General features: G+C 41.9%; 1 protein-coding gene across 3 annotated transcripts; it reads right to left on the bottom strand.

Annotated features, from left to right (window-relative positions):
• Positions 1-3,310: 3,310 nt before the first annotated feature.
• On the bottom strand, positions 3,311-20,823 carry LOC149682673 (uncharacterized). Of its 3 annotated transcripts, XM_089834320.1 has the most exons (7): positions 20,661-20,823; positions 19,754-19,897; positions 19,474-19,688; positions 4,872-4,970; positions 4,700-4,778; positions 3,898-4,011; positions 3,311-3,819 (listed from the first exon to the last, which is right to left on the bottom strand). In XM_089834320.1, the coding sequence occupies exons 2-7, from the start codon at positions 19,767-19,769 to the stop codon at positions 3,560-3,562; spliced, it is 783 nt and encodes a 260-aa protein (XP_089690446.1). In that variant the 5' UTR covers positions 19,770-19,897; positions 20,661-20,823; the 3' UTR covers positions 3,311-3,559. The 3 variants fall into 3 exon arrangements, with proteins under 3 accessions (XP_089690446.1, XP_089690444.1, XP_089690445.1); XM_089834318.1 differs by having other exon boundaries at positions 3,311-4,011; XM_089834319.1 differs by lacking the exon at positions 20,661-20,823 and having other exon boundaries at positions 3,311-4,011; positions 19,754-19,919.
• Between the last annotated feature and the right edge of the window lie 82 nt (positions 20,824-20,905).

Here is a 20,905-nt window from a genome sequence, read left to right as displayed (position 1 = left end):
AGCAGACAGCTTTCTGACAATGAGGCAATACGCCAATACGCATGGCCAACTTAGATAACCTTCTTTTAGAGGTACAAGGCCTGCTAGCTTAATCCGACCCCCATGTTAAAAAACGACTAGCAAAAGCGCCTCTAGGTCCTACTTTCGCCGTTAAGTGCCCTACCTCCTACCAACCCAGTTTTCCTCGCAATGCTTTTTCAATGGGAAAAAAATTCGGAAGTGGACTCGGTTTTGGAGCATTTTTAATATATTTACCGATTTTTTTTCGTCGCTGAATTTTAAATGAAAAGTCAAGTAAGTTCTAATTTATATTTTGATACCTATTTCATAATTTTCCTTCCGTTATTTGGCGAATAATCAACATTCAAAGTTGGAGTGGTTTTTGAGGCGGATAAATGCGCCGTTTAGAGTTAAGCCTTGGTCTGAAGGAAGTTTAAAATTTAATGGCGCCGTTGGACCAAGGCTTAGGTTTTCCGAGAAATTTAATTCCTCCGCCTTAAAAACAAGTCCAACTTTGAATGTTGATTATTCGTCAAATAACAGAAGGAAAATTATGAAATAGGTCTCAAAATATAAATTAGAACTTACTTGACTTTTCATTTAAAATTCAGCCACGAAAAAATCGGTAAATATATAAAATGCTCCAAAACCGAGTCCACTTCCGAATTTTTTTCCCATAGAAAATGCATTACGAGGAAAACTGGGTAGGTAGGGCACTTAGCGGCGAAAGTCAGAACTAGACGTTTTTAACATGGGGCTCGGATAAAGCTGGCAGGCCTTCTACCACTGGTAATCTAAGTTGGCCATGCAATGCGTGAAATAAACAGTCTAGCTTTCTAGGGACACAGTTAACTCGCTCACGCTTTTGGCTGCATGTGCTATAGAAGCAGACTTGGAAATAAGGTTTTTTTCTGAATAAAATTTTCATACTAAAATTATTTTGGCCTTTCTTTATCCCTAGGCTTTGAGTATAAAATATATTTAAAAGTAACTCTGAGAATTATCTAGAATCATATCTACTGATATTTCAAATTCTGAAGAGTCATAGTTTTCAGTCTGGTTTTCCTTGTAGCAGTCGAACTGCAACAAAGTCTCTGCTTGCCAGTCATTCGTGTGACGTATCCCGAGTACCAACTCCCTAAACTCGTACAGAAGTCCTATCAGTCTGGGAAATAGCACACTTCCTCTGGTCCAAAACCAGTTTATTGTTTGGACTAGTTTTTTAAATTCAAGAAGTGGGGGTTACTGGTCCTCGGGACCAGTTTATTAATTGCAAATCTATAGAAGAACCAAAGCTGGGGCCACTCCGGAGACCATTTTGGACGCTAGGGGGGATTATAAATATCCTCATTTCCCAGACTGCACTGCTATAGAATTAGGCCTAGGCCTGGCCGCCGTGGCAGGTCTCTATAAGAACTATTTGACGTCATTTTACCAGCGGACTTTGTCATATTGTTTTCAAATCATATTGTAGCGCCATCTTCCGTACTAATGTTTCAGAAACAAACAATAGACCAAAACAAACCGCGGCCATTACTGTTACCGCTTTTGAGTTATTATGGGTAGAGTTTGCTGTGTAAGTACTTGTCGCAGAAGCAGTAAAAAATATCCTGAGCTTCGCTTTTTTGATATTCCAAGTGTGATGTAATAAAACTAAAGTATTGTCCGAAAAAAGACGCGAAGAATGGATAAAGAAGCTAAGCTTTAGCCCAAGCTCTGTTGAAAATCAGAGGGTGTGTTCGGTAACTCTAATGGCCGCCACGACACCTATTTTGGATCATATTAAGAAATTTTAAAATAGAGATGGCGCTGCAAACCGTGGCAAAAGAATGTTGCCCTAACGTGACGTATTATTAATTCAAAACCAAGGCTTCTGACAGGACTCTATCCTAAAAAAAATCTCTCGGGATTCTCTCTAGTCTCTCAATCTAGGAGTGTATACAAAAATTCACAACGGAACTTCTGGAGTCGAAATTTTATGTTACAGTTATAACAAGAAATTATATCAGTATCTCAGAGAGAAGGTATAAGATGCCTTTGAATTCGCGCGCCATAGTCCCAGTCCCCCTTTCAAAATACAAGGGGGGACGTAAAAGGAGGCGCCGGGCTATTTCGCCTCTCCTCAGTCGGAAAATATGACTGTAATTTTCGTCACTCGCGTCGTCGCGCTGACGTGAGTTTTCAAGAACCAATGAGATGCTGGTTGTAATTTAGAGACGGGGATTGACTCCGGACCTACGTTTGGACTGGAGATAAAGCTGGAAATCTGGCGAATTTATACCTCTCTGAGATACTAGATATAACTTCTTGGTTATAATAATTACAGCGGTCCCTATATAAATTTTTAATAAAAGTGGATATTGATAAACTAGTCATTGAGATTTGAGACCAGTGAGCCTCACGTTTTGAATTATAAAAAAAACTGGTCCAAGCTATTAACAAACTGGTTTTATATCCTAGCCCGTTCATTCGGCCTCAAAACGCTTATGACACATTTTAACCCAAAAGAGTCAGCTTTAAACTTTGAAACTTTGCACGATCATTTAAATCCCTTCAATATACCTCTCACTAAAATTTCAAGAGATTCCAACCAATGAAACCGAAGAAAACATATTTAAACCGTTTCAAGACTAAGCCCCTCAATTATGGCTAGTTTTTGTTATAATTTTTTACAAAAAACTATGAAAGAGAAACTTTTAAAACTTTGCACAAAAATAACAAACCTTATTCTGCACATCTCATTAATATTTCAAGAGATTTCAACCAGTATTTTCAAAATTAGGGCCAAAAAACGGTGTTCCTCCATAGACGGCCATGTTGGAAACAGTATTCTACGCGCAAAAATGCCAACCAGAGGGGGCTGCGAGACGTCAGACTATCTCTTCCCCCTAGCCAGCTGCTTGCTCCCTATATAAGAAACTTCCCTACGGGATAATACCAAAAGTGGTTTGTGGCTAGTTTCGCTGAAACCGTTTTAGTTTATAAAATTGTGACAAAAAGTTGAATAAATTTATAAAATTGTTACAAAAAGTTGAATAAATTTATAAAATTGAGACAAAAAGTTGAATATATTTATAAAATTGAGACAAAAAGTTGAAATTAAAGCATAGCGCGGCTCCAGTGGAACAAGGAACCTTCCTCCGGGCTGCACTGGCTTGGCAAATGCTAGTGGGCGGGATTTATACATGCACATATAAATCCCGCTACCCTTCGCGGATTTCGTAAGAAAAGTCAACTTGTAGGGGATCCACTGGAGCCGCGCTATGCTTTAAAATGTTTTACGCAGATATCTTGAAAATCCCATGCAGGGTGTCTTCCTATATGACAAACTAGTAGACACTCCAAATAACTTTTTATTAAATCACAAGTTTATCATGCATGATAAACTTATGATTAAATTCAAAGGGAGACATAAATGTTCTAGCTTAGATGTTTTTTTCTTTTCGAAATATTGGTGAATCCGGTGTTTGTGAGTTACCATGAAAATATATGCTAGCAGTTAATGTTCGCTCAGTTTTTGTAATAAAAGATAGGAGCTAAATTATTATTTTTTAAATTTTTATTCCACAGGCTTTAGTACAGCTCGAGAAACTTCAGCGTATTTTACGCACTTCAAAGCCCATTCATCATATTCAGTGCAAAGTTCAACGGTTTCTATTACCACGCAAGGTAGCGCCAGTTCCTTCAAATAAATCTCGCTAAACGTTCCTCGCTCTGTTTCTACCAGGTCATCGTTGCAACGTTTAAATTCCGCGATACTCGAGCATGAAGGTAAGTTCCATGGATAGAAGTTAAGCAATCCGTCCCGGAATGAAAAAGCTAAATTCGAAATGTAAAATTGGAAAAGAAATATTTTCAAAATATCTATTTGGTTGAACACATTCCTATTAATTTCACCTGCTATCGAATTCGGGCTTTTGTGAATAATTTTACAACAGGAGTCGAGTTTGAAGTTACGTCCAAGCTTTTCGAAATGGGATGACCTAGTGTTTCTAGTGCACCACTTTGTACCTGTCGGTATAGACATAGTAAGAAGTTGAAAGAATTTTTCAGTCAGTTGCAGTTTTCCACTTGCTAGGAATCAGATTATTTGAATGGAGAGATTTTATTTGCGTAATAATTTCTTCCCATTTTAATACCAAACAAATACACTCTATACCAAGAAGAGATAAACCAATATAGGTATATTTCTTCTTGCTATACTAAATATACTACACAATCAGCAAAGGCACCCTGTGTTCGAGCTCGACATTTTCTATCCATTATCCACAAATTGGTGGATAACCGATTATTTATAAACAAAGTTGTGGATTATAATACGATTTAACATATAAGTTCTGTGGATAATTTGCGAGTATGGATAAAGATAAAATAGCGTGGATAATGGAGAGATAATGCCGAGCTCTATCCTGTGTCGGGAAGTTTGGTTATTTTTAGGCCGCCATTTTAAAAGATGACGGCAAATCGAAACCCAAAAGTCTTAAACCCGTCTGCAGGATATAGAGAACCAGTGTACTAAATTAGTGAAATCGGTTTAAACAAGCGGACGCTATTTCATAAAAACATTTTTTTTTCTTTCTTTCAAATTTCTGGGCGTTATTTTAGAAGACAGTTGCAAATCAAACCTAAAACCGCCATATAACCCCGTTTTTCCTCGTCGGTAAAAATTCTTGGATTAAAATTTCAATGTCGTCTTTACCTTGTGCAGGTGTATTCAATGAGAAAAGTTTTTTCGAGAGATTTTCCTCTTTACTTAAAATTGGTCCCCGTTTTCTAAGCTAAATTAAAGAAAAAACATTATCTTAGATAAAGGGTAATTCCGATAATTAGGTGTTAGTCAGACTGCATATATTAAAAGTAAAACAACGTACATTATCTCGAGAAAATTTCCGACATTTCCTTCCCAGTTTTTTCACGTCAAGCGTAACCGAATTGATACGGACACCCGAAGGAATCGAGTTGGTCAGGACCTACATGAAAAAAGCCCCGTCAACAATAAAGGAGATTTCAATGACTAATCATGACTAGAGCTACATTCCTAAATATATTTTTGGAATGAGACATACAGGGTGTTCTAAAAAGGATGGTAGGGCCGAATTAAGGTGTGTTCTATGTGCGATTTTGATTCGAACATGTTCTATGAAGTTTGCCGTCCGTTCACAAGCTATGATCGAAGAGTTATACGAATGACAACTTTAGGTTAACAAAGTAATTCAAAGACAATGCTAAATTAATAACGGGGTCATCCGTAAATCACTACAATCATAACTAGTGCAAAATGTTATAGAACATTTTTGCCCTCTTTTGGAACACGTAGTAGTCGGCGTTTGGCCAAGATAATCCACAGAATTTTGGTTAATCAGTTATTCATGAATAATAATCAGATAATTATTCGTGATTACATTGCATTTATCATAGACTTCCCGTGGATAATTTCAAATTATGAATAAAGATAAAACAAACAGATATTATCCTATCCAAATGCCGACCACTAGACTTCGGTCACGGACCAATCATATCACAATAGTCTTTGGCCTTTAAAAACAAAATCAAGCAAATTCTATGAGTGCGGTAGCTCTCTTTTAGATAAGACTTCATACTGCTCTTAATGTATAAGTAGAGTTTTTTGTTTGGATGTAACTTTTTTTGTATTTACTGATCTTAATGTATAAGGAGAGTTTTTTGTTTGGATGTAACTTTTATAACCATATCGTAGTATACGATAGGCTCTTAGTTTGACCCGAGCCGTAGTAGTAGTAGTAGTCGTGGCCGGAGTTTTCGCTTTCGTTATCGTCAGATTTTAGCTTAAAAGGAACTTTATATTACCACAACCCACCCATAGGGGTTACTGGGCTCGGTTAGAGATTTAATTTTAATTAAAATTTTTTCAGGTCAGACCCGGGAACCGAACCCGGGTCGCTGGCGCAATAGGCAGGCATTCTACCAACTGAACCATAGAGACTTGATAGAAACTCCGAGTTTTTTATTATTTATTTTTATCTCTAAAATGTCGGGGTAATGTGGGGTGGGGTACCTCTTAATCTGTGGGGTCGGAAACTTTTGAATTTTTATCTGTGGGGTCGGATACTTATGAATTTGTATGTTTGGGGTTTTTATATTTATTTTCTTTTTATGTATGTGCTAATTAAATAGATAACGATTTTCCCCGTTTCCTACCGCGCTCCTGTGTGTGCGCGTGTTTCGTTCTCGTTCGGTAGCTATCGTCATCTATGTTATGTTTGACTGGAACGTTTTGGCGGTTAATTCAAATGTGGGTTTAGATAGAGCTAACATAGTGTTAAATGAGCGTTATGCGTTTGATCATTTTAGCATTGCTAAAGGTAATTCGAGGGGATAATCACTAAAATGCGTAATCACTATAACTAAACTTTCTCTTTCAAAAGTTTCTGGGCATAAGTCCTTGTTAGAAATTTATAAGATGCGATAAGTGTGCATCGGCATAAGTCTATGTTGTAAACTCATCGAGGGGATTATCACTAAAAACTATCTGTTCTTCGATTCGCCGGAATATTAGAATTACAGCATAAGTAAATTTATACGGTTATAATTTAATCACTGTTTAGAGTAGGGAATCGAGGGGCTATTCACTCTGATTTTATGCACGGTAAATCATTTAAGCATTGAAAAAGATAGCGCTATTCACTCATTAGGGTAAGGTATAGAGGGGTTATCCACTCATTAGGGGTAGGGTATAGAGGGGCTATTCACTCGTACGATATGGCTACTATTACGAGCCCTTGGGCCGTCTTGTTTGTATTGTATTAACTGTTTTGAAAAATGTCCACAGAACTACAATTCTGGCCCTGAATATGTGGTTAAAATTTCAAAGAGATCCATTAATTAGTTTATTTTATAAAAAAATAAAGTTGCTAAGGGCGGTTTTCATTTCCATAAAATTAATCAGCCCATTTGACGAAAAACTGGAAATTTCCCATAGAAATAACATGGGATTTTTTCCCAAACAGCCATTTTGTCCAGGCACTTATAACTATACATTTGATAGACTTGAAAACGGTTTTAAATGAAAGGTACAATATTTTACTTGGCGCTAAGCGATTTTCATTAACTATAATTAAGTCTAAGTGTGTTTAATTTAAAATTTTTAAAACCATTCCAATCTGCGATATTTTAGCAAGGATATTCGCTGTAAAGAGTCAGTTTACGATGTTAGCACGTTTAAAGCTATTTGGTTCAATTTTCGCGGTGCTTGAAAAACAAGGCGACCTCGCCTTGTGTGAGCTAACAAGTTGAGTTGGAAAAGGACCCCCACACTAATATACTAAGTTACAAAGTGCCTTTGGGACAGTAACAAACAAGGTGATTTAACAAGATTACCGACGACTGGTAATTAAGCTAGATTACCGACGACTGGTAATTAAGCTAGATTACCGACGACTGGTAATTAAGCTAGATTACCGACGACTGGTAATTAAGTTAGATTCCCGACGACTGGTAATTAAGCTAGATTACCCACGACTGGTAATTAAGCTAGATTACCCACGACTGGTAATTAAGCTAGATTACCCACGACTGGTAATTAAGCTAGATTACCCACGACTGTCAATTAAGCTAGATTACCGACGACTGGTAATTTAGCCGTATTACCGACGACTGGTAATTTAGCCGTATTACCGACGACTGGTAATTTAGCCGTATTACCGACGACTGGTAATTTAGCCGTATTACCGACGACTGCTAATTAAGCTAGATTACCGTCGACTGGTAATTAAGCTAGATTACCGTCGACTGGTAATTAAGCTAGATTACCGTCGACTGGTAATTAATCTAGATTACCGTCGACTAGTAATTAATCTAGATTACCGACGGCTAATAATTATGCCGGATTACCGACGACTGTAATTAAGCTAGATTACCGACGACTAATAATTATGCCGGATTACCGACGACTGTAATTAAGCTAGATTACCGACGACTGGTAATTAAGTTCGATTACCGACGACTGGTAATTAAGTTCGATTACCGACGACTGGTAATTAAGTTCGATTACCGACGACTGGTAATTAAGCCGGATTACCGACAACTGGTAATTAAGCTAGATTACCAACGGCAGGTAATTAAGCTAGATTACCGACGGCAGGTAATTAATCTTGATTACTGGCGGCAGGTAATTAAGCTAGATTACCGACGGCAGATAATTAAGCCAGATTAACGACGGCTGGTAATAAAGCTTTTTCTCTCCTGTGTTTTCTAAACAATTTTAGTTAATATGAAGACTGAAGTAACAGATATTAGTAAAAACTATCATTGTAGACAAAGACCGGAAAGTGTAAAAGATAAGTTTAGGAAATTAACTGCCTGAAGAAACAGATAATCAAATTTTCACTTTTGAAGACATGATTATAAAACAACAATTATTTAAAAAAATTCTTATCTTACTTTTTTTCACCAAAATTTCATTTACCCAAAATATTTCTCAACAATATTTACCCATGTATTTTGTTCTCAATAGTAGTTCAAGAAAAAAATGGCACCTAGAAGAAGTTAAGGGATACTAGCTTGATGCTAGGTTTTACTTTCGACTAACATTTGCTATTAGGATATTCAAATACTTGGATATCTGAAATGATTTCTCTTGAAGAGTTTAAATTTTTTTTTTTAAAATTGGAAATATTGCGAAGCGGAAAGTAACATAGTAATTGTATTTTAGTTATTTGTGTCGAAAAGATCAGTAGATTGATCGTGATCTTTGAGAGCTATACAGCACGTTAATATTTAATACTTCGAAAACATTACAATTAAAGAATACGTTTTGTTAAGTTTTCATACGGTTTTATTTTATCAGCTCTCAACGATTTTCTGTCCATTTTATACTCTTTACAAGAAGTTATATCAGTATCTCAGAGAGAAGGTATAAGATGCCTTTGTATTCGCGCGCCATAGTCCCAGTCCCCCTTTCAAAATACAAGGGGGACGTAAAAGAAGGCGCCGGGCTATTTCGCCTCTCCTCAGTCGGAAAATATGACAGTAATTTTCGTCACTCGCGTCGTCGCGCTGACGTGAGTTTTCAAGAACCAATGAGATGATGGTTGTAATTTAGAGACGGGGATTGACTCCGGACCTACGTTTGGACTGGAGATAAAGCTGGAAATCTGGCGAATTTATACCTTCTCTCTGAGATACTAGATATAACTTCTTGCTCTTTATAGGGCCGAATTCTCTACCTCATTGTAAATTTTTGATAGAAAATTTAACACGTACTATTTTTAAAATGATGCGCATGTTTCTTGTAAAAATATTGTTCTGAAGTAATTTTGGTAAAATAAAGTAAGATAAGAATTTTTTAAAATAATTGATGTTTTATAATCATGTCTTCAAAAGTGAAAATTTGAATATCTGTTCTTCAGGCAGTTAATTTTCTAAACTTATCTTTTACACTTTCCGGTCTTTGTCTACAATGACAGTTTTTATTAATAAATATATGATATCATAATTGTACTTATGATATCACATATTTATTATTGAGAAAGTCAAATCCGAAGTGATACAAGAAAATAAAAAAAAAGCTTCACCAAAAGTGATATAAGAAAATGGAACATCTTGGCAAAACAACAAGTTGAACTAAAGATCTTGTCAATCAAAGAAAAACTGAATAATATCGGGTGTACTGATTATTCTTACTGGCCTGAAGCCCTTTAAAATTTCTCACACCCGTCGGCGATAAGGATTCACACTTCAAAACAAGAGCGAAAACTTTAATGAAAGGTCAGCGAGGACGACTAAAAATATGGTAAACGTAAAATTGCACAAATTGTGTTTCGGGTTTGGGGGGGGCAACCAGGCTCCAGGAATCTGCATGGGAGTGTGTGTGGCCTACCCAGCGCTCAAGGCGTCGGGTGACTTGGACAAAAACAGCCTCAACAAAGGGGCAATCGAAATAGCAGTGGGCGAAGGTCCCGAGGGCTGGGCAGAACGGACAGGCGGACGAGTCTAGGCTTTCGACTATGTGGAATAGGCGGGCAGGGGCCGGTACGGAGGCATGGAGGGCGCGCCATCGGATACAAAGCTCAGCGCGGGTGTTCAAGGGGGAAAGCTTCGAGGCTAACCACCACCAGGTATATGGGGTCAGGTCTGTGGACGGTGGGGCAAAGGGCGATGGTGGTGGGAAACGGCGATGAATGACGGAGTCGTATATGGTTTTAGTTGGTGGGGACTCGGAAAGTCGATAACGGCGTGAATGGCCGGCTATTACCTGTTCAGTGACGATACATAGACCTCCACCGAGATTAAAGGAAAAAGCGGGATTAAGGCCACGGTCCGTAAAACAACCAGGAAAGGTGTGAATTAAGGCGTTAATCGTTATGCGGTGCTGGGAAATAACTAATTGGGAAACAGGGCGGTCACGGAAGAGAGATCCTTGGGGAATCCAACGACCGCGACCGTCGAGGAGGTGACCAATTGAGGTGACGCCGAGGGAGTGAAGACCGCCGACGGTAGCGTGGGTAAGAGCTAGTCCTGTAACGGTACGTTAAAAGGGGGAATGTACAATCGGAAGTCCTAGGATCACTTCTTTGGAAGAGAAACCGGCCTCAATTTTCATGTGGAGACGGAACCATGCGTTGAACGCTTCAGAATAAAAAGGTATGGCGGAATGTGCGCTGGAAGTCTCGAGAAGGGCCTGGTTCACCGAAGGAAACCGGGGGAGGTGCTGTTTAAAAAGAGAGTGGACGTGGTGTGGCGGGGATTGCGTTAAGAAACGGGATATGGCGTGTATTCGGAAGGAGGCAATTTTTGCGGATATTTCCTTCATAGACCAGTTTGCTGGGTTGGCGCGGGGGGATGGGGAATGCGGACAAGATAGCTAGAATGAGAGATTAATTTTTACACGGAAAAGACACTATGAGTAAAGGCAAGGTTGCTGTTATTTATAGTTGTATATATATATATATATATATAGTTGTTATACGTTTTTATCTACGAGTGTGAAAGACATAGCCTACTGGCTTTTACAATTATAATCTGTGAGTGTGTATGTTTTTGGTTTGTGTGTGGAAAATGGATAGACGAAAAGGCCCTTTTACCAAGGTGTGGTAAGACCTTAATGTACACCAACCGTTGGGCCATCTCGAATATTACCTAATTAAAGAGTTAGAAAACATGAATACTGTGTTACATTAGCATATACGAAAGTAACACGCCCTCCCCATCCCAACCACACCTATCTAATACATAAATTATTTTACGTGGCTTGTTATACATTCGCATTCTGGTTTATTTTCCCCTATATTAAATCGATGGGACTTTACCCAACCTGTAGCAGTAGAAGTATGTGCCAGGATAATGAGAAATCAATGAAGTTGGTGAAAACTCCACTATGATACTAGCGCGAGTAATCGGCATAGATATTTTATTAGAAATTATATCAAGTAAGGAAGTTTCAATAGTAGTATAATTTAAAAAAATACTAGCTGTTACCCGCGGCGGCGCTCGCATGTAATAAGAACTTCCATCAAAATGATATAATGGGTATATTTAACTGATGACTAATATTTTTGTAGCACCCTAAGATCGAAGGCACTCGGCGTTGCCCGTCGGGACATTTTTTATTACTTTTCATGCGGACATAATTCCATAAAGAAGGCTTTTTAAATTTCTGTCCGCCATTTAAAAAGATGGCAGCAAATCGAACCCAAAAGACCATTCAGCCTGTCTATAGGTTAAACTAAACTAATGTACTAAATACTTGTAAAATCGGTTGAAACGCGCGGACTTCGTTGCATAGGGAATATTTTTTACATTTCTGGTCGCCATTTATTAAGATGGCGGCGGATTGAAAAAATCTTTCTTAGTACGCGCCTACTACTTATGAGTAACGTTACTGCAAATTTTCAGCCTTCTAGGGCAAGAGGTTTGGGCTGGGCGTTGACAGTAATGGTAGAAACTTACTGAGAGCTAGTTCGAGAATTGACTACAGTCAATTTTGCGGTACATCTTCAGAATCATTATTTGTCTGTACTAAGGCTGTGACAGCGCCTCACCTGGCGTCGCTTTATTAGACTTTATGATGTTTCACTACCTCACTTCATGACAAGCTCTCAGTAACCAGTGACAAACTTATGGAACATATCTTATAAACTTATGCTAGTAGTATGGCTCTCGAAGTTGGGGACGCAAGCTAGATGGGGTGTTCTCTTTCCCCCCCTTGCTTTGGCTTCCCGCTCGCGTTCTTAACTTCACACACGCTAGCTTGGGTCCTCATCAATGCGATGTATCACACCTCCTCGGTGGTGAGAGCTGGTAACCACTGCGATGTGTGGGCTGAGCGGATACGCGTCCTTCCCAAGTCAAGGTGTTGAGGCATCGTGCCGAGGGCTGCATGGTACCGGGGAAGTAAAACTGCGGTATCGCTAACGGTCCCCTCGGGGCACCAGGCGACACCCCGTTGTATCTAGCCTTCCACCCGGGTGGGGGACTACCGGGTGGTGACCGTTTACTTGCCCCCTTACTCGTGGGATTCTTATGGAAACCTCAAACAAAAACAACTCCAAAACTACTAAACCTACGGTGCAGGGGTCTGCTCAGGGCAGAACCCACACTGATACCACTACGCTAGGGCCTGTATCCAGCGATACTCGTGCCGATTTATCGGTGCGTGTGACTGGTCAGGCTTCGAAACGCACCGTGCAACGTCGCCGTAAACGACAGATTGCTCGGGAAAAGGCCAAATCTGGGTCTGGGACGGTCTCCACCCCCGCTGGGGGTGCGGCGACACGTGACACCCATTTGAAGAGGCCTAGAACGGAGGATTCGACTCCCTCGCCCAGTACCTCGCAGGCGGCGGCTAAAAAGGCTAAGTCCTATAGTGCCGTTGCCAGCGCCGAGAAGATGGCCATTGTTAAAAAAGGCTATCCGAAGGCGGCCATCACGGAGGAGGACGTGGGCCCTATTCAGAAGGCGATTCTAGGGGCGCTGGATGGGATACCTTCGGGGAGCCGTCTACCGCGCCTTGCGAATTTTAGCCTGACGGCCGGGGCCCTGGTATACTCCTGTGAGGATACGTTCACTGGTCAATGGTTGAAGGAAAACATAGCCGACTCGGTGGTGGGGGATGCGGTGCTCTCAGTAATGAGGGCTAGCGAACTCCCTAAGCCGTTTAAGGTAATGTTCCGCACCAGAGACCAGATCACTAAAGAGCCGGCGGTGCTGTTCCGGCGCCTAAAGGCCCTTAACGATGGCTTTGCTACCGAATACTGGAAGTGCATTCGGACATACGTGGACAGGGCAGTGCGATACTGGGTACTGTCCATTGATGGCTCCTCGCTGGACGCCATTAAGAATGCTGGCTTCGTGGGCTACACTGGAGTGGACAAGGGTTCCTTCAAACTCCTTCAGAACACGGAAGCCACTAAAACCACTGTAGCCGAGTCTGCGGCAGGGGGTGGGAATAGCGAGATAGGGGATCTCGCTGTGGAGCTCTCTGGCGTCGCTCTAGGCACAGAGGGGGAGGGGGGGGCTCATTCGGAAGTTTGTTCTTCCATGGATGAGTCCACCCTACTGGAAGAATCGGATGGGACCCTTCGGGGTTCAGCCGATGAGCGTTCTAGTGGTCCTGGTGAGGGGGAGGATCTTGGGACTGGGAGCTTGCCTGTCAGGGGGGGAGGTGCCACTGGCCCTCTCGGGACTGATGAGGTGTAGCTAGGTCCCTTCTGAACCCCTCTCTTAGGGACCATGGGGACGCTACGTGCGATTCAAATCAATCTGCACCATAGTAAGGCGGCCTCTGCGGTACTCTGCAGGAGGTTTGCTATAGAGGGTCTTGATCTGGCCCTCATACAAGAACCGTGGATATGCCATGGCAAAATCCTCGGTCTTGACGCGGCAGGGTCACTATTTTATGACCATACTGCTGCTAGACCTAGGGCGTGTATTCTGGTTCGGAGGGATCTTTGCTGTACCTCTCTACCGCTGTACACGTCCCAGGACACGGCGGCCGTGAAGCTAGTCCTGGCCACTGGGAATGCCAAGTTGACTATCACGGCCGCCTCTGCTTACTTTGCCCACGACGCGGACTCTCTCCCGACAATTGAGGTGATCAATTTGGTCGATCAATGTGAAAGGAGAGGGGACAAACTAATCATTGGCTGCGACGCCAACGCTCATCACATCACGTGGGGCAGTTCTGACTGCAACAGGAGAGGTGATGATTTACTAGAATATTTAGTTGGTTGTAAACTCCATATTCTTAATCAAAACAATGAACCCACTTTTGTTACTTCTAATAGAAGGGAGGTCATTGACCTCACGCTAGCCACGGAAAACCTCGCGTCTTCCGTGTCTAACTGGCATGTGTCTACTGAGCCGTCTCTGTCGGATCATAGGCACATCTGCTTTACTGTCGCGACTACCTCTGTCCCGGCGGGGACGGAGGTACGCAATCCAAAACGGACCAATTGGACCGGCTATAAGGAAGACCTTATCCTACGCTACTGAGATGGTCACACCCCTAAACTCACTTCACCTTACGAACTTGATAGGGCTGCTGGTGACTTAGAGAGCTCTATCATTGAGTCGTTTCACCGGAACTGCCCACTCAAGACCGTTAACCGCTCGAGGCTTGTCCCTTGGTGGAATGCGGATCTCAGCCGGCTTCGGAAATACACGCGCAGGCTCTTCAACAAAGCCAAGCGCACGGGAGACTGGACTGGATACAGGCAGTCCCTTAATACCTACAACAGGGCCATTAGAGCTGCTAAGAAGGACTCTTGGCGGACCTTCTGTGAGCAAGTCTCCAATGTCCCTGCCACGGCTAGGGTCATGAAGATCCTAGCGCACGACAACACACATCGTCTTAACACTATTAAGTTGCAGGAGGGTGTGTACACTAAGTCTGGGTCTGAGACTCTCAAGCATATGCTGGAGGTCCACTTCCCTGACTCCACTCCAATCAATCCAACAAACCCTGACTCTCTATACCCTGTTCTGCACAGGGCGAAGAGAGAGGACTGGCTTATAGCCAGGCAGGTTGTTACGATTCCCAAGCTTCGTTGGGCTGTCAACTGTTTTGAGCCCTACAAGTCTCCGGGACCCGATGGGGTCTTCCCTCGGCTTTTGCAGGAGGGCTTAGACCACATCGCCTCTCCGTTATGCAAAATCTATAGACTTTGCATTGCTCTCGGTCACATACCTTGTGATTGGAAGCGATCTAGGGTCATCTTTATTCCCAAGCCCGGGAAGGTTTCCTACCTCGAGGCGAAGGCATTTAGGCCCATATGCCTGACCTCCTTCTTCCTCAAAATCCTGGAGAAGCTGGTGGACAGGTACATTAGAGACGAGGTACTTTCGGTAACTCCTCTCTCTTCTTCACAATTTGCTTACCAAAAAGGTAAATCAACTGAGACGGCCCTTCACGGCCTCACGAATTGCCTGGACAGGGCATTCGAGTTTCAGGAAATTTCACTGGCCGTCTTCCTCGATATTGAGGGGGCCTTTGACAAGGTCTCTAGCTCGGTTATTACTGAAGCTGTTAAGAGATTTGGCATCAGCGACACTCTTGGCCGCTGGATCAAGTCCATGCTTACCGACCGCGAGGTGTCGGCGTCCCTCCTTGGGGACTCTCTAGGGGTGACTACCAGCCGGGGCTGCCCTCAGGGTGGAGTGCTCTCCCCCCTGTTGTGGTGCCTGGTGGTGGACGAACTCTTGGAGAGACTCGGGGGTGCTGGGGGCTGTAGCTGCTTCGGGTATGCGGACGATGTAGCAATAGTCTTTACCGGGAAGTTCCCGGATACTGTCACCACACTTATGAGATCTGCTCTCTCTAGCGTGGAGCAATGGTGTCAGGCGGTTAACCTTTCCGTTAATCCTGATAAAACTGTCCTTGTTCCGTTTACGAGGAAGAATACTAAGGATCTGTTCAATGATATCTCCTTCTTTGGCCAGGTCCTGACAAAGTCCTCCGAGGTGAAATACCTGGGGGTGACCTTTGACTGCAGACTCACATGGAAGCCGCATCTTGATCGGTGTATCAAGAAGGCCAAGATGCTTTTCTGGAGGACCAGGAGCTCAGTCGGCCAGACTTGGGGCCTCAACCCCAAGGCTGTACACTGGCTCTATACTGGGATCATCAGACCCATACTATCTTACGGGGCACTTGTCTGGTGGACAAGGGTCCGGCTGAAGACGGTGCAGGCTGCCCTGCGCAAGCTTCAAAGGCTTGCCTGCATTGGTGTTACAGGGGCCATGAGATCGACCCCAACTGCTTCCCTGGAGGTGCTTCTTGACATGCTACCTCTTCATCTTTTCATTGAGGAGGAGGCTGTCATGGGGGCCTACAGGCTCCACATTAATGGCTGTTGGGTTCCAAGACTTTGGGATTACAGCCATACGAAGCTCTTTCGGGAGTACGCTGCACTTGAGCCGTCGTTAACGATGTGCTCTGACAAAACCGTTACCAGCTTTGATTTCACTAAGCCATTCAGCATCCACTTTCCCAGTCGGGCCGAGTGGACTAACCTGCTGCCTCTTGGCACTGGGGGTGAAACTATTTGGTTCACCGATGGTTCCAAGACTGATTCCGGCGCTGGCGCCGGCTATTACTGCCAAACTACAAGGGTCGGTTTTTCTGCTTGCCTGGGCACCTTTGCTAGTGTGTTCCAAGCGGAAATTGCCGCGATCTGTTATTGCGCAGACTACTGCATTAACAAAGGGTATAACGGACGGACTGTGAGGATCTATTCTGACAGTCAGGCCGCCCTGAATGCGCTGGACCAGTGTCAGATTACGTCTCAACTGGTGCGTAGCTGCCTTGATCTGCTAGCGCAACTGGCGTCCTACAACAGGGTTCTGTTGTACTGGGTGCCAGGGCATAGCGGTTATTATGGCAATGAGCAAGCCGATAGATTTGCGAAAAGGGGCGCGGAGGCCAAGCTCTTGGGGCCGGAGCCGGCCGTCCCCATCCCCTACGGGCATGTCAAACGGAGCCTGCATGACAGGATGACTGTCATACAAAACCAGCTCTGGCATGACATGGATGGCCAGAGACAGACAAAACAGTTAGTCAATGGTCCCTGTAGGTCTCGTGCTAGAGACCTAATTTCGCTCAGCAGATGGGATATTAGGCTGGCCACCGGTCTTCTGACCGGACACTGTCGGCTAAATAGGCACCTCCATCTGATGGGTCTTGCTGACGACCCCCTCTGCAGGTCGTGCCAGGAGAAGGAAGAAACATCCGCTCACGTACTTTGCGAGTGCGACTTCTTCGCCTCGCTTAGACTAGAACATTTTGATTCACACACTGTGGAGCCCTCGCGGGTCTCCTCTTTTACGGTGGAGCGAATTCTTCGCTACGCTGCGGCTACGGGCCTATTCAAGGCCTGATTATGAGGTTGCACAATATGCCTTTGGCATCGGTGCTAGGGCGTGAGCCCCGCCTCATCAACAATAATAATATGCTAGTAGGGATAACGAGAGTGGCTTTTTTATTGGTCTAGACCATCTTGCTATTATCAAATTTGAACTGTCTTAATAATTATAAATAGTAAGAAATTGCCTTTGATTGTGGAAAAATATTTCCGAAATTTACACGTTGAAAAATTGTGGATTTTCAACCTCGTACATACCACGTTGAGCTACAAAAATGTAACGTTTGATTACTACGAGGATGCCCAATTCCGCACAATTTTCGAGAATTATAGCCCAATTCCGCACACTTTTCATGGCCCATTTCCGCACACTTTTTATGGCCCATTTCCGCAGTTTTTACATTGAAATTTTAGTTTACCATTTTTTACCATAAGCCATTTCCGCACAGTTTGCAAATAAATTTATTTTATTTTCTTATTGATTAGGTTTGGTTCGATTCTTTTAGGGTTAGGTTTGGTTCAGCTCGTTTGGGGTGAGGTTCGGTTCGGTTAGGCTGTGCAACATTAGAGGCATGCTATTAAACTTGTGATTTGACCATTGCAATATCGCTATCGAGTATCGATATATAAAAGTGTATTGATAGACGTAAGAATTAAACCAAGTGTGTTTTTGTTAAAAAATAGAAATAAAAGGAACATTTTTTTAATTCCGTTTGTAAACTCTGCATTAAAAATAAATCTATCGTTAAATAGCATCGATAATTTTATAATAATAAAATGTAATCAACAAGAAAATAAAAATGTTTTTTTTTTTTTGCAAACTGTGCGGAAACGGGCGACCACCGATTACTTATAATTATTTGGTAGAATTAAAGTTCGAACTTTCCATAAATATTCACTGTAATCTATAATAGTATTTACCAAGAACTCACTCATACAAGAATGTACAAACATTATTGATAAACAATACTTTTTCCTATGCGATTTAACATTGCGCATTCACAAGCTTAAGCTTTTTCCTTATTTTATCAAGTGTGCTTGTACAGAAACGGCGTGATAAAAGAAGGAACAAATAATAATAGACCTTTTTTAAAAACGAGCGGGGGGGCGCGCAGTATGGTCTGCTTGATATAGAGTTGAGACGGAACATCCGGTATGTGGATCCAAGACGTCAGATTCAGATAGGACTTCTTCAACGTTACCCGTTTACGTTTTTGAATCCACATAGCGGATATTCCGTCTTATAAAAAGGTGGTGGTCAACCAACAGACCATTTTACCTCCAAGTTTTGAAAATGGTCTATTATTCTTTCGTCATGAAAAATTGTATGTACGAGGTGATAATCTTTTAACCTTTTCTTTCGTTGCCATTCCCGGAGCCTCCGAGATGATCTAGGCCCGTGCGTGTCGATTTGTTTGTGGGGAGATATCCGGTTTCATAGAGAAAATATTTTTACGCTATATGTGTACTAGGTGGCGCTTTTATTACCGTTGCGACCGGGGTCTTCCATAAATTATTGTTGATGTTTTAGGGGCCAATTATAAACATTTTATGAAAGAGAAAGGTTTCACCCTTAAATTAACGTTACTGTTTTAGGGGATATTCTCTTTTTATAGAATCTATTGTTTCGATTGTATGGACAACAAAATTAATTATGAGATTTTAACATTGTGGTTTTTTTTAGTAAAAATAAGCTAGCTAATTCACAGTTTTAATATACCATAAGTGGAATTTTTCAACCCCTTGATAGCCTTAAATTTTTTAACCTTAACTTTTTTATCCTTTACTTCTTTGGCATGATTGTTTAATAAAGGTCTTCGGAAATTTTCTAAAACGTTTTTTTTTTGCTATCCGCGACCTCGGCTTCACCGCTCTACGTCTATGCCCTGACCTAATATTGTAGCAGTCGACGGGGTCACGAGGCTGAAGTTATTTTTATTTTACGGTACTAAAAGCGCCCTCAAGGGAGAAAACACGGCGAACTAAATCAGTTAAAAAAAATATTCTCGCTTCGCGATAGGCACGGGCCTAGATCATCTCGGAGGCTCCGCCTTTTCCAAAAATATCGTTGCTAGATGAGGAGCATTTCGCCCTTTTTAAGACCGTTCAAAGAAAGACTGCAGTATAATACACAAACCTCTTTGATAAACTCTTTAGAAACAGTGGCGTTGTCTTTCATAACATCACAATCTATCAGAACGTTGTCAGAGTTGAATATAGCTGTGACCATTGTTTTCCCGTCAGATAAAGACTGGATGGTCCTACCGTCATAATTTCGGAAAGTTCGAACAAATGCTTCGTCAATTTCGCTTAAACAGCCATTAATTAAATAGGAAACGACAAATAATGTAACTGAAAAAACATAAAACGTTGAACTAGGTCGTGCAAAGGTTTCCTAATGTTTTTAAGCAACTTACAGAAAATAGCCTTCATGTTGAAGAGTGATTCCAGATATGAAGTGGTTTTAAAACGGTACAGAGTTAAGTCTTTATCAAGAACCAGGTGCTAATATTCACAAACATATTGTAACATACACGATGAAATAACCTGTGTATTCCGAACTGATAAACGATAAATTTAAAGAAAAAAGATAAGAGCGGTGCAACACAATTATCCAAAGGAAACAGAATTCGTCTAATTATCTGCAGTTGCTTTGGTCGATCCCTAACGACAAAAAAAGCTAATAATTACAGCTTGAAGGAGAGATGGATGGAGTGGACACCCCATTAAGTATAATGTTGCCTCTGTACCCTCACCTACGGCACCGAACTTCTCCCAGCATCCTCAGCGTTTAGGTGGGGTCGTACAGTACGTAATCGTAAAGGACACCCCCTTTGTCTTAAAAATAGAAGCTAGTTCTCATACAAATATAATAGCGCTACGCGGCAGAACTTAACAATCGCCTAAAGAAGGGTAGGGGCGTGCGCGAGGTACACTGGATCGAGAGTTACGGTGCCACAGGTCGGGGTCGCCCGTCATTTCCAATCCAAGTTACCTCATTTATCCCTGCTTACAGGATGTTTTTTCTTGGGTGTTCCAAATAGCGTGGTAGGACCGACATATAGTTTGTTCAATGGGCGATTTTAAGTCGAAAATGTTTCGACATCTTGACTGAAGCGTTTTACGGTTGACCATTTAAAATTAAGTAAAAAAAAACTGAAATTGCTAAGTTTGAATCTCGTCCAATAAAAGATTTCTCATATGTCATAGAACATTTTCGACCCGAAATTGCTAGTAGAACGCACTGTAGTTCGGATCTAACACCATTTTTGGAGCAACCCGTATTTTTACTGCGTATTTTTCATAAACATATACGGTACTTACGAGGTTTTCAGAGAGTTGGTCTGAATGTCAGCGCCCACAGAAATACCTCTCGTAAATCCCGGATACCGCAATGGCATACACTTCATTCTCTTTGATCATAACTGAAAGCGTGACGCTGCGAAGTAAATAAAAATGTTTATAGCGATGTACATTTTAACCGTTTGTCAGAAGTTGCCCGAGTTACTTTTTTGTCATTGTACATTTTGCCAACACTAATTTACCACTTCTTATTTCATAGTAAAAAT

The sequence above is a fragment of the Phalangium opilio genome, unplaced genomic scaffold (genome assembly GCF_054372755.1).
Source record: "Phalangium opilio isolate 3A_F unplaced genomic scaffold, DU_Popi_V2 ptg000038l_1, whole genome shotgun sequence".
Lineage (NCBI taxonomy): Eukaryota > Metazoa > Arthropoda > Arachnida > Opiliones > Phalangiidae > Phalangium > Phalangium opilio.
The sequence above is the reverse complement of the archived record's forward strand: the minus strand, read 5'-3'. Positions and strand labels throughout refer to the sequence as shown.

What these genes read in the sequence shown, in the direction of transcription:
- LOC149682673 (XM_089834318.1), bottom strand. An exon ending in GGAAATTTTCTCGAGATAAT is followed by an intron (nt 4,779 to 4,871) that starts GTACGTTGTTTT and finishes TCTTTAATTTAG; the next exon opens with CTTAGAAAACGGGGACCAAT. An exon ending in ATTGAATACACCTGCACAAG is followed by an intron (nt 4,012 to 4,699) that starts GTAAAGACGACA and finishes CTATACCGACAG; the next exon opens with GTACAAAGTGGTGCACTAGA.